The sequence below is a fragment of the Neoarius graeffei genome, chromosome 28, assembly GCF_027579695.1.
Source record: "Neoarius graeffei isolate fNeoGra1 chromosome 28, fNeoGra1.pri, whole genome shotgun sequence".
Taxonomy (NCBI): domain Eukaryota; kingdom Metazoa; phylum Chordata; class Actinopteri; order Siluriformes; family Ariidae; genus Neoarius; species Neoarius graeffei.
Genome location: NC_083596.1, coordinates 49,798,289 through 49,810,918, shown reverse-complemented (window position 1 = coordinate 49,810,918; position 12,630 = coordinate 49,798,289). Strand labels below are relative to the sequence as shown.

The 12,630-nt window shown below is 39.7% G+C and overlaps 1 protein-coding gene across 3 annotated transcripts; it reads right to left on the bottom strand.

Annotated features, from left to right (window-relative positions):
• Window positions 1-910: 910 nt before the first annotated feature.
• LOC132875371 (immunoglobulin lambda-1 light chain-like) lies at window positions 911-12,200 on the bottom strand. Of its 3 annotated transcripts, XM_060912142.1 has the most exons (6): window positions 11,946-12,200; window positions 11,693-11,834; window positions 2,971-3,095; window positions 2,555-2,880; window positions 1,844-1,877; window positions 911-1,412 (listed from the first exon to the last, which is right to left on the bottom strand). In XM_060912142.1, the coding sequence occupies exons 1-6, from the start codon at window positions 11,983-11,985 to the stop codon at window positions 1,090-1,092; spliced, it is 990 nt and encodes a 329-aa protein (XP_060768125.1). In that variant the 5' UTR covers window positions 11,986-12,200; the 3' UTR covers window positions 911-1,089. The 3 variants fall into 3 exon arrangements, 1 of the variants encoding a protein (XP_060768125.1); XR_009651811.1 differs by lacking the exons at window positions 2,555-2,880; window positions 2,971-3,095; window positions 11,693-11,834; window positions 11,946-12,200 and adding an exon at window positions 2,385-2,548 and having other exon boundaries at window positions 1,349-1,412; window positions 1,844-2,074; XR_009651812.1 differs by lacking the exons at window positions 2,555-2,880; window positions 2,971-3,095; window positions 11,693-11,834; window positions 11,946-12,200 and adding an exon at window positions 2,385-2,548 and having other exon boundaries at window positions 1,349-1,412; window positions 1,844-2,071.
• Window positions 12,201-12,630: the final 430 nt, after the last annotated feature.

Here is a 12,630-nt window from a genome sequence, read left to right as displayed (position 1 = left end):
AATCAGAACACATCACAATAACATGATCAGGATCACAGTTGAGTTTGATTGAACCTGATTTCCATTAGAATTATTGATGCATTGAAATGAATAGTTTTATTGAAGCATTAACATACAGAGTTTGTCGTTTGTCCACTCAGAGAGAAGTGAAAGAAAGAAACCACATCATTTCCATGGAGCTGAAATTAGAGATTCGAGGCCAGCAGGTGTATCCTGAGCGAGAGACGACGTCCACACACTGATTAGGACTCTGACAACCTCTTGTGGAAAATTTCCACATCAGTGCTCCTCAGTAAAACTTCAGCAGAACAAGTTACACAGCTGTGTGTTTCAAATGTTATTCCAGATTTATTGTTCAGTTTATATTTAAGCGTCTCGGTCACTTTGATCAAACTGACGTGACGTGTTTCACATCATTCGTGTACATTTGATGGAAACTTTGGATGAGAATTTGATTTCATCTTCATGATCTTTTGTCCTTCCTTCTAGATTGCTGCTGTGTGCAGGTTTTCATTGAAATACTTTCTTTTAAACGTTTCTACATTTGTACAAGTCAGATGTGAATTGAAATGTGTGTGACGTCACCAAAACTTCAGCAGGTTCCACACGTGTGTGATCTGAACTTCAGACTCTGAGGATTTGTTCTTTTCTGCCTAAAGGTCTTTGGAATTCTCTCTGTTTATCACATTAAACTGGACAGTGATCAGTGTGGGCTTTTCTGCTCTGGATTAAACACGAACGTTGGACATCAGAAGGAGAAAAAAAAATCACAAAATCCATCCAGTAGAATTTTATTCAGCAGCATGAACCCTGAATTTGATCCCTTCCTGCTATGATTTTCTGTTTTTTTGTCCTTTTGATTTGATGTCTGTGAGATTATCAGCTAGTTTAGAGAATTATAGACAAACAGTTCTTTTTCTGTAATGCACTTTATTGAACTTCAACTTATTTCTCAAACACAAAAACAAAACGATTGCATCATCAGGACATTATAGTCTCAGTAAGAAGGAATTATTTTCTACAGTTTAAACTGCAGGTCTAAGAAAGATTTGCAACTCAACAGTAAACATGTAAAAGCTGGGATCAGGTTCATTCACTGCATTCAGACTTGTTAATCTTCACCGATGCGGCTTTTCCTCCAGCAGACACTTCACATGTTATGACTTTGTTGTTTTCCCACTCGGAGCTGTCGATGGTCAAATAGCTGCTCAGTGTGAATTTCTTATTGGCTTGCTGCTGCGCAGAGCCGCTGATGACTCCACTGGTGACCGAGTTCCCGTTCACGAACCAACGCACATCAGCAAAACCGCCGGCCACGTCGCTGGCCAAACACACTAGAGTGCCTTTTTTAGACTTCAGCTCTTCACTGGACGGAGGGAGAACGGTCAGAACAGGAGCCGGGAGAGCAGCGTCTGATTCCACACACAGCAGGAGATATTCATTAACCAAAATAACACACATCTAATGTGCAGAGAGGAATGTCATACACTTTTAAATCAATGTTGGAACATTTCCATGAAGAACAAAGCAATAAATCTGTCTTTATGGCAAAATATCAGAAAACAAAACAAATTAAGGATTAAAAATGTCTAAATTAACATTTAGATACATCTCAAGGAAATTACAAATCAAGAAAATAACTAAACAATTCCCTCAGTCTTACGTTAAATGTACAATTTATTAAAAACTGACCGAGACACAAACTAAAAGCCACATCTGAAATGTCAAACTCACTTTCTCAAACTGGAAAAAGAAATAAAAGTCGATGCGAGAACATGCAGTGTGAATGTGAAGCGGTGTAGAAGTCTAGTGTACGAAAACAGAGGTGAGAAGTTTTACTTACCGCTGACGATCAGCTTTGTTCCTTGGCCGAATACCACAGCGATTCATTCAGTGTCCTCACCCGTACAGAAACCTCCTCAGATACAGAAGTGACAGCAGAGGAAGTGAAACGTCCTCCAGACTCCAGCTCTCTCTTCTACTGTCTACGATCAGCACACACTCCTTTAGGATCCCATTCCAGTGTCAGTGAATCACACGTCTCTGTTCTACACTGTTCTGTTCACACGTCCTGCTGAAGAGAATCAGTGCACGTCATCAAATCTTTCTTGGAGAATCAAGAAACGTCAACAAGAGAAATAAAACCAAGTGCGACCCGGAAATCTTCAGCTCTTATCATCCTCTCACACACACTGAGGAGCTCCTTGTGGATCTGGTGTGGACCAGGGAGCAGTTAGTATCTTACACTGTCAGTGTCACTAATCACAAAAATCAGAGGAAATCTGGGGAAAAGCTCTCAGCTGTAGATCACCTGATCATACTGAGCTCATGAAAGCAAAAGAACTGAACTCAGAATTTCATAAATGTGGAATAAAAGGTCGTACCGTATCTGTGATCTGCGACTGTGAAGAATTCTCAGTGAACATCGAGTGATTTTCCACTTCAGTTCCAGTGATTTGAAGTTGAGGTTTTTGTTGTTTCTCGTGTTGTGTGAAAGCAGAAGTGAGTGTGAGCAGTGAGGAGGTTTTTGTCATGGTGTACATCACTGTGATACGAACTCTTTAGCAGAGTCGTCCCATGTTTTACAGTAATACACTGCCGAGTCTCCCACCTCTACATTACTGATAATCAGGTTATAATCTGATTTAGAGGAGTGTGTAGATGTGAATTTAGGAGACGAGAAACCGGACCCATATTCAGGAGAGCTCCAGCCATGATAATTTCTTAATACATGCTGAGGAACTCCTCCAGGAACCTGTTTGTACCAGCGTGCAGATCTATCAACAACAGTCCCCAGGTTACAGTCCATGGTGGCCGTCTGCCCTTGAGTCAGTGTGAGAACAGGAGGCTTCTGTGTCACCACAGTCACGCCACTGACACCTGGAATAAAAACAGCACACGTTACATGGCTTCATGCTCACATTAGACGGAGTCCAAATGCTGATGAGCTCCAGAGTTGTGACATCTTACATGAGAGAGCAGTGAGGAGAGAGCAGAGCGCTGGCAGCATCGTATCTGTGTGTGATGGGACTCTCGTGATGAGTGAAGAGATGAGCAGCGTGAGGAGCAGATAAAGGAGAGACTGCAGGGGCGTGCTATAAGAGAGACAGGAGGCGGGGCAGAGGGAGGAGTCATGTGCTCTCGAGTCCACATCTTTACACTGAGTTCTTTAGAATCAGAGTTATCATGTTGTATCTGTTTCAGTATTTATATCATCTGTGGAACCCGACTGCTGAACTGAGTTTAAATCAAATAAATTTTTTTAACATGTTGACATTCAGAGTTTGTCTCTTTTCCACTCAGAAAGAGAGAAACTACATAATTTCCATGGAGCTGAAATTAGAGATCAGGGGTCCAGCAGGTGTATCCTGAGCGAGAGTGACGTCCACACACTGATCAGGACTCGGAGTCGTATCTTGGGGAAAACACAATTATTTCTCAGTGCACCTTTTAAGGACTTTGTTGCTCAGTTTTTTAAAGAAATGAACATTGAAATCTCTGCTTGATAAAGTTTCCACAGACCCTCGTGTTCTGAATTTCCTCGACTCAGACCAAACTTCATTCAGAGCTGGATCCTTTATGTCAGGGGTTCTGAACCTCATAGACATATAAACATAAATGCCACATTCTGTGTAGAATCATACGTCATCCTCGCCGCCATATTGGATGTGGCAAAGTGGAGATTCTTCAACCGTCTCTGGTATAGCGTCTAGACAGTAGCCGAGAATAAAGATGCGTCATTCATGTGCTGCGTTTAACTGTACCAACAGGTTTACCGTCCAAACGAGATCACATGGGATTTCCTTTCACAGGTGAGACTGGAAAAATACTTTTCAATACTGTTCCTTCAGTCTTCAGTTTCCCAGCTCATCTCCACCGGGTAGGTGTAGAGTTATAAGCAGTGAGAATTACAGAATACAGTGCCACACTATGATGAACGTTTTTGAACGTATGATGAATGTTTTTAACCTTTCTGAATGTGAAGGAATCAGTGATGTATTTTGTTTTGGTATGACGTTAGAACCTGGCCGAACTCAGTTTGGCGGTCATTCAGCTCACTTTATTCAACGAGAGTAGGTCTGTGTGGTGACTCAATAAATAAAACAGTACATTTTTATTTTCATTCACTATTTCCAGTTTTTCCACTATTTCCATCATTTATCATATTCAGTCTTGTAGGTTGGTTATTTTGGCCTCAGGTTTTGGTAGCTTGCTACGGTATGCTGACTGATTAGCTTACCTGAGCTATCTATTGCGTATCTGTCGCTAGTTTGCAGTGTACAGGTTATTTCACCCACTATTTACAACCATCACATTAAAAGTTATATGTGTTGTGTTGATGCCTTTTTGTTTCCCAAATATATATGTGTGTGTCTTAATGGGTGAATAAAAGGCATCGAGTTAAATATTATTGTAGAAAGGGGCTTTATGAAGTTCAGTCCATTTACTTGCATTGGTTTACGGGGAAGATTTGCCACATCAAATATGGCGGACACTCTGACGTATCCCAGCAACGGGGCCACCAGCTCAATGCGGCGTCTATGTTTAAATGTCTATGCTGAACCTTATCTACCTTAAGGCCCTCCTATTCATACTTGTAACGAGTCAGGGCTGTTAAAAAAGATCTCCAATTATTTTGGCTCATCTATTTTAGTAGAATGTAATAATCTCATGTAAAGTGGGATGCAACATCACTCCCTGTTAAAAATGGGAGTCCAGGAATTAAATAAATGCAATAAAACCAAAGTTTTAAATTGTAGGTTTTGTATTTAAAACTGTATGGATGTGCCAGAAGCCAACATAAAACCCTGCATGGAGGATATTCACAGTCAAAAGCGATTAATGATCCAAAAGTGGAGTCTGGTCCATTAACACAAGAACTTATTGCCATGTTTGTGTTCAGCAAACAAGCAAGATATTCAAACCAAGAAGTACACTCAAAAGAAGTGGATATAGAAACCACTCAATGGGATTAGATCCTTACACGCTACACTGAAAAAAAATCCTTTGGATTTACTTGATTTTAATGTGTACATCGGTCCCACATGATCAGAATGTGAATTACTGACAATTTCCTTCTCTCAATTAATTATTACTTGTTAAACCAAAATATTTCAATCATGTTCGAGTATTTAAAAGAATCACGTTGATTTAACATATTTTTTAAAGCGATTGCAAAACCAATTAACTGAGTAATGTTAAAGTGATTTCATCATGTTCAGGATACCTGATTTTTAAATGTAACTTTAACTTGATTTATTAAAGCCAGCCAAATGGATTGTAGACAGCAGTTTTGTATCCAAGTGTGTGCAAATACAAAAATCAAATATTAAAAAAAAAACTGACTGCATTGACACAAAACAAAGATTCAGAGTTCTGTATAAAACTTTGACTGTATTGATCCTTAAAACTTTGCAGATCACACACTTTACCTGAACAGAAGGACTCAGTGCAGTTGCCATACAGTAAATTCAGCATCAAAACACAAAAACTGGACACGATAACCAATACATTACCAGCAGGAGATTCAAAACACAAATAATGAAAATACAAACCACAAAAACTGTTCACAGTAGATTGACAGCAAAAATACAACCCTGATTCCAAAAAAGTTGGGACAAAATACAAATTGGAAATAAAAATGGAATACAATGATGTGGAAGTTTCAAAATTCCATATTTTATTCAGAATAGAACATAGATGACATATCAAATGTTTAAACTGAGAAAATACATCATTTAAAGAGAAAAATTAGGTGATTTTAAATTTCATGACAACACATCTCAAAAAAGTTGGGACAAGGCCATGTTTCCCACTGTGAGACATCCCCTTTTCTCTTTACAACAGTCTGTAAACGTCTGGGGACTGAGGAGACAAGTTGCTCAAGTTTAGGGATAGGAATGTTAACCCATTCTTGTCTCATGTAGGATTCTAGTTGCTCAACTGTCTTAGGTCTTTTTTGTCATATCTTCTGTTTTATGATGCGCCAAATGTTTTCTATGGGTGAAAGATCTGGACTGCACGCTGGCCAGTTCAGTACCCGGACCCTTCTTCTATGCAGCCATGATGCTGTAATTGATGCAGTATGTGGTTTGGCAATGTCATGTTGGAAAATGCAAGGTCTTCCCTGAAAGAGATGTCGTCTGGATGGGAGCAGATGTTGCTCTAGAACCTGGATATACCTTTCAGCATTGATGGTGTCTTTCCAAATGTGTAAGCTGCCCATGCCACATGCACTAATGCAACCCCATACCATCAGAGATGCAGGCTTCTGAACTGAGCGCTGATAACAACTTGGGTCGTCCTTCTCCTCTTTAGTCCGAATGACACGGGGTCCCTGATTTCCATAAAGAACTTCAAATTTTGATTCGTCTGACCACAGAACAGTTTCCCACTTTGCCAAAGTCCATTTTGAATGAGCCTTGGCCCAGAGAAGACGTCTGCGCTTCTGGATCATGTTTAGATACGGCTTCTTCTTTGAACTATAGGGTTTTAGCTGGCAACGGCGGATGGCACGGTGAATTGTGTTCACACATAATGTTCTCTGGAAATATTCCTGAGCCCATTTTGTGATTTCCAATACAGAAGCATGCCTGTATGTGATGCAGTGCCGTCTAAGGGCCCGAAGATCACGGGCACCCAGTATGGTTTTCCGGCCTTGACCCTTACGCACAGAGATTCTTCCAGATTCTCTGAATCTTTTGATGATATTATGGACTGTAGATGATGATATGTTCAAACTCTTTGCAATTTTAAACTGTCAAACTCCTTTCTGATATTGCTCCACTATTTGTCAGCGCAGAATTAGGGGGATTGGTGATCCTCTTCCCATCTTTACTTCTGAGAGCCAGTCATGTTAATGACCTATTGCCAGTTGACCTAATGAGTTGCAATTTGGTCCTCCAGCTGTTCCTTTTTTGTACCTTTAACTTTTCCAGCCTCTTATTGCCCCTGTCCCAACTTTTTTGAGATGTGTTGCTGTCATGAAATTTCAAATGAGCCAATATTTGGCATGAAATTTCAAAATGTCTGATTTTCGACATTTGATATGTTGTCTATGTTCTACTGTGAATACAATATCAGTTTTTGAGATTTGTAAATTATTGCATTCCGTTTTTATTTACAATTTGTACTTTGTCCTAACTTTTTTGGAATCAGGGTTGTAAATCAATTAAAAGTAAATTCTGCGTAAAGCGCAAGGGATTCATGATACATAGAATCTAACTTTGCACTGCTTTCAGTGTATCAATGGAAGCACATACAAACTTCAGTCACAGCAGAATAACAGTATAAACTTATCACAGTACATTCAAAAAAATATTGTGAACTGTTCGTACAGCGCAACAGTGCATCCTCAAGAGTGAATACAAAATAACAAGAACAGTATTTTACTGAAGGAAACCAAACTTGCCACAAACTGAATAAGGCAAATAAGATCTAGTGCTTCATTAAAAAAACTTTACCATGAGGGTTAACCCTGTGAACACCATTTTACATAGCTGACAACTTTGACAGATCAAAGTTGATTTATAAACAAAAAGTAACCAACCCTGCATAAACTCGTCACTGAGAAATAAACACAAATAATTTTTTTTTAAAATGCAGATACACAACAGAAATCAGTCTGACCCGTTGACTGAGAGAGCCAGTTTTTCAGAGCAAGTGCTTTGTTGGAAAGTTTACCTCCATCCAGTGCCATCCAAATCTTTTGGATTACCTCAAAAGTGTAGTGGAGGTCAGCAGGGTAGCTGAGGTTCAGTGCATCTATCATAGCAACAGCTAATGCTACATTATCAAGATCTTGTAACACCTTGATGCCTTCAAGAACAATGCCACACTGCAAAAAATGATATCTTAGCAAGTGACAATATCTTGAAAATGGTTGAAACGATCAAGCATTTCCTATTAGAAGAATAGGAGACCCCAATTCTGAGATTATTAACCTAGTTCTGGATTGCAACCCACTTATTCTAGGATGTCTTATCAAGTAAAAATATCTGTCCATGCCGCAAGATAATTTCACTCATATGAAGTATTTTCTCCTCAAATTCAGGTATCAGTTTTTTGCAGTGCAATGTCCTCTGCTTCATCACTTGAGGCATGTTCTTTAGCAGTGTTGGGCAAGTTACTTCAAAACTGTTTTGCATTATTTATTACTTGTTACGGTCATTTTAAAGTAATTAGTTACATTACAATATTACTGTATTTAAAATGTAAGGCATTACACTACTATTGCATTACTTTTAAGTTACTCTCACCAAAATAACTGGAAGTATGGATTTGGCAATCTAAATGTAGCTCAAGACGCTCAATTAGCTCATCACACATCCAGTGGAAGGTGATGTGGTATCTGACTGAGCTCGGCTTATGGTTCAAAACACTAGAATATACAGTAATAGCCACAGTGATGGCTCATGGCACAATACAAGGAACAATCATCGCAAGAACAGACAAAAGGTGAAAGTCTGGCAAATTGTGATAGAAATACTGTAACTTCAGGCCTATTCATATTAACATTAATTGAACTGTATTGTATTGTAATGTCTAAAGATATGACAGGATACAAAATTAGCATTTCTATGCCTTTATTGTGGGCGGCACGGTGGTGTAGTGGTTAGCGCTGTCGCCTCACAGCAAGAAGGTCCTGGGTTCGAGCCCTGTGGCTGGCGAGGGCCTTTCTGTGTGGAGTTTGCATGTTCTCCCCGCGTCCGTGTGGGTTTCCTCCGGGTGCTCCGGTTTCCCCCACAGTCCAAAGGTTAGGTTAACTGGTGACTCTAAATTGAGCGTAGGTGTGAATGTGAGTGTGAATGGTTGTCTGTGTCTATGTGTCAGCCCTGTGATGACCTGGCGACTTGTCCAGGGTGAACCCCGCCTTTCGCCCGAAGTCAGCTGGGATAGGCTCCAGCTTGCCTGCGACCCTGTAGAACAGGATAAAGTGGCTAGAGATAATGAGAGAATGAGATGCCTTTATTGTTTTCAAGTTTACAGCATTAAGCATAGTTTATGCTTCATAAAAAAAAAAGATTAGCCCTAAGGGATATGACTCCATTTCAGAAATTTAACAAAAATGAACATATTATGGCAAATTGTAGCCTACAATAAAACTGGACTGAAAACCCCCCACAAACCTTTTAAATCACAGCTAGACAATGACTATTAGCTATATGAGGCAACCCAGTCACATTTCGAAAAACAGAATTAGAAATAACAAAATCAAAGTGCTTTTAATGATATTGAAGTGCTTAGGCCTATTAGCCCTCGAAGGAAAGGCAGCTCAATCACTTTAGTCTGACTTCCGACCAGAAAAAAAACTCAGTTATACAGAACAAAAATGTAAACAAACTGTCAGCATATCTTCAACAACATACTCCGCCACAAGTCTCCTAACCTCCTGAGGCAGAAGGAGCATCTCAGAGCGGCAGAACGTTAATTTTGGCTGCTTTGTGATTTTATCGCCACTCTCATCCTCCACTTGCTTCCTTGCTAACTTCATGTTACTGTGGCACCTCTGTAAATGTTTAGTTAAATTACTGGTGCTATTTCGGGAAGTGGACAGTTCTTCAGGTTTAGCACACAAAGTGCATTTGACTATGATGTTCTTCACATCCTTATTTTTCACAAACTTAAAGTAATGGACGTATGCCCATCTGGAGAATGTGCTATCCGACGTTAGATCAGCTGCAGGTTCACTCATCTCTCTCTTCTGTCTGACTAGCCTAAAGGAAAAGGAAGTGAAACATTTTGCACGGACATTTCACCTCTGCTGATCTCGCTTGATTTTGGTGAATTTGTATGAAGGAAAAAAAAAACACCACTTCATTCCAGGTTAAAAATGCATTGGAACGCGCATTACTGACATTTGTACCGAGTAAAATATTACCATTTTTTTTCTGTAATGCCTTACATTACCACGTTACTGCAAAAAGCAATGCATTACAGTAATTCGTTACTTTTGTAACGCGTTACACCCAACACTGTTCTTTAGGAACATCGATCCCAACAGTGGTGTCTTCAGTGGCCTCGTTGATGGTGTTTTGATCCATGCTCTGTAAAAAACAGACAAAAGGTAGGTAAACCAAAGTTAGGTAAATCAAACTTTTTCACCAAGCCCTATCGAGAAAAGGAAAAGTGACACGATAGATCAAGGTCAGGTGAAAGTTAGAAGGAAGGCAAATTTAGAGACAAGAACAAGTAACTACAGCAGAACATTATATAGACATTTAATAAAATGGAAGCATTATCTGTTCCATGATAAAACACTTTGAATGCACCTGCTGACTGGCTGAAATAATGTTATGAGGCTCGGTCCGAGCCACTTTGTTGCCCACTGACAAATCAATGGAACCATGGTTGTGTATGAACACTGGATTCTTTTTCAGCGCACACACAGATCAGACAGCTGGCGGACCACGAGGAGATATTTACTGAATTTGACAAAAAGTGTATTGCACAGTTGTTCTTGAGAACCATTTATTCTACGTTGAAGATCATTTAACCAACAACACGATTGATTATGTTATGAAACAGAAAAAATAGATAATAAAAGTGATAATACATTCTTTTAATCGATGAATAATTTCAGCACACTTGATCAAGAATGAGAACAAGAGAAGAGGGGAAGATAAATGTAAGCACTGATTCATATACATGCCACATATTCCTGTAGAAGGTTATCTGGACCTTCACCTATGAAGACACAGACTCCCTTAATGATGCACTCTCGTCCAACATCTACATCACACTGAAAGGACATTTTTCTAGATTAGCATCTTAATTCAGTCCATGTGCCTTAATTTAACCACATCTGCTGGTATAAACTGTCATATGGGTGCACATTTCTTTTTTCAGGTTTCCTATGATTGTGTGAGCCTTGCCATGAACCCCAAATCACATGGGAGGAAAATCGAAGGGAAAGAGACAGAAAGAAAGAGAAGGTAGAGAAATATATGAAGATAAATAAGGAAATAGAGGAACGGTTAAAGTTGGTACAAAAAGATGCAATAGTGGAAGGACAAAAGATGAAAAGTAAATGTACAAAAAAAAAAAAACCAGCAGTAAATTTAACATTTCTAGGACTGTGGGACCCCGGCATCACTTACATTAGCCATTTGTGCAGTGATTTTTTTTTTTAGCCTTATCCCTAGCTGTCCTCCTCTCCTTTGGAACAGCCTTTTCAGGTTGTCAGAGTGGAGGTCCAGTGTCACTAATCACAAAAATCAGAGGAAATCTGGGGAAAAGCTCTCAGCTGTAGATCACCTGATCATACTGAGCTCATGAAAGCCAAAGAACTGAACTGAGAGTTTCATAAATGTGGAATAAAAGGTCGTATCGTATCTGTGATCTGCGACTGTGAAGAATTCAAAGTGTCTTCAGTGAACATCAAGTGAGTTTCCACTTCAGTTCCAGTGATTTGAAGTTGAGGTTTTTGTTGTTTCTCGTGTTGTGTGAAAGCAGAAGTGAGTGTGAGCAGTGAGGAGGTTTTTGTCATGGTGTACATCACTGTGATACCTCCTCTTTAGCAGAGTTGTCCCATGTCGCACAGTAATACACTGCCGAGTCTCCCACCTCTACATTACTGATTATTAACTGATAGTCGATTTTTGAAGAGGCTTTAGATGTGAAGCGCGTGGAAGAAAAATTGTCTCCATATTTATCAGGAGAGGTTTGAGACTGATAAAATCTCAACACAAACTGTGGAGCTTCTTGTAGAATCTGTTTATACCAGTGGACATAGTTTTCATCCTTCGCGATGTTACAGTCCAGAGTGACAGTTTTTCCCTTATCTTCTGTTATAACCGAAGGCTTTTGCGTCACAACTTTCTGTGAACTGACCACTGCAACAGAAAGCAACACCGAGTGTCAGAGTGTCATTATCACTGAACAGAGCTTTATAATGAAGGAAAAGGCATCAGTGTGAAGAGGAAAAGCAGGAGCAGGAATCTTACATGCCAGAGCAGGGAGCAGAGCGCAGACGGTGAGCAGCATGATGTCAGTGAGATCAGCAGAGTGATGAACAGAGTCGAGCCAGCTTTCATAAAGAGTCAGAGGCGGGACCTGGATCTGCTATCAGCCAATCAGACCAGTGGAAAGAACAGCAGATGTCAATCTCATGTCAGTGCTTTAGATTAATGAGACGCACTTTCAGATATCAGTCTGTAAATACAGCAAGAACCCACAACATGAATCAGAACACATCACAATAACATGATCAGGATCACAGTTGAGTTTGATTGAACCTGATTTCCATTAGAATTATTGATGCATTGAAATGAATAGTTTTATTGAAGCATTAACATACAGAGTTTGTCGTTTTTCCACTCAGAGAGAAGTGAAAGAAAGAAACCACATCATTTCCATGGAGCTGAAATTAGAGATTCGAGGCCAGCAGGTGTATCCTGAGCGAGAGACGACGTCCACACACTGATTAGGACTCTGACAACCTCTTGTGGAAAATTTCCACATCAGTGCTCCTCAGTAAAACTTCAGCAGAACAGATTACACAGCTGTGTGTTTCAAATGTTATTCCAGATTTATTGTTTAGTTTATATTTAAGCGTCTCGGTCACTTTGATCAAACTGACGTGACGTGTTTCACATCATTCGTGTACATTTGATGGAAACTTTGGATGAG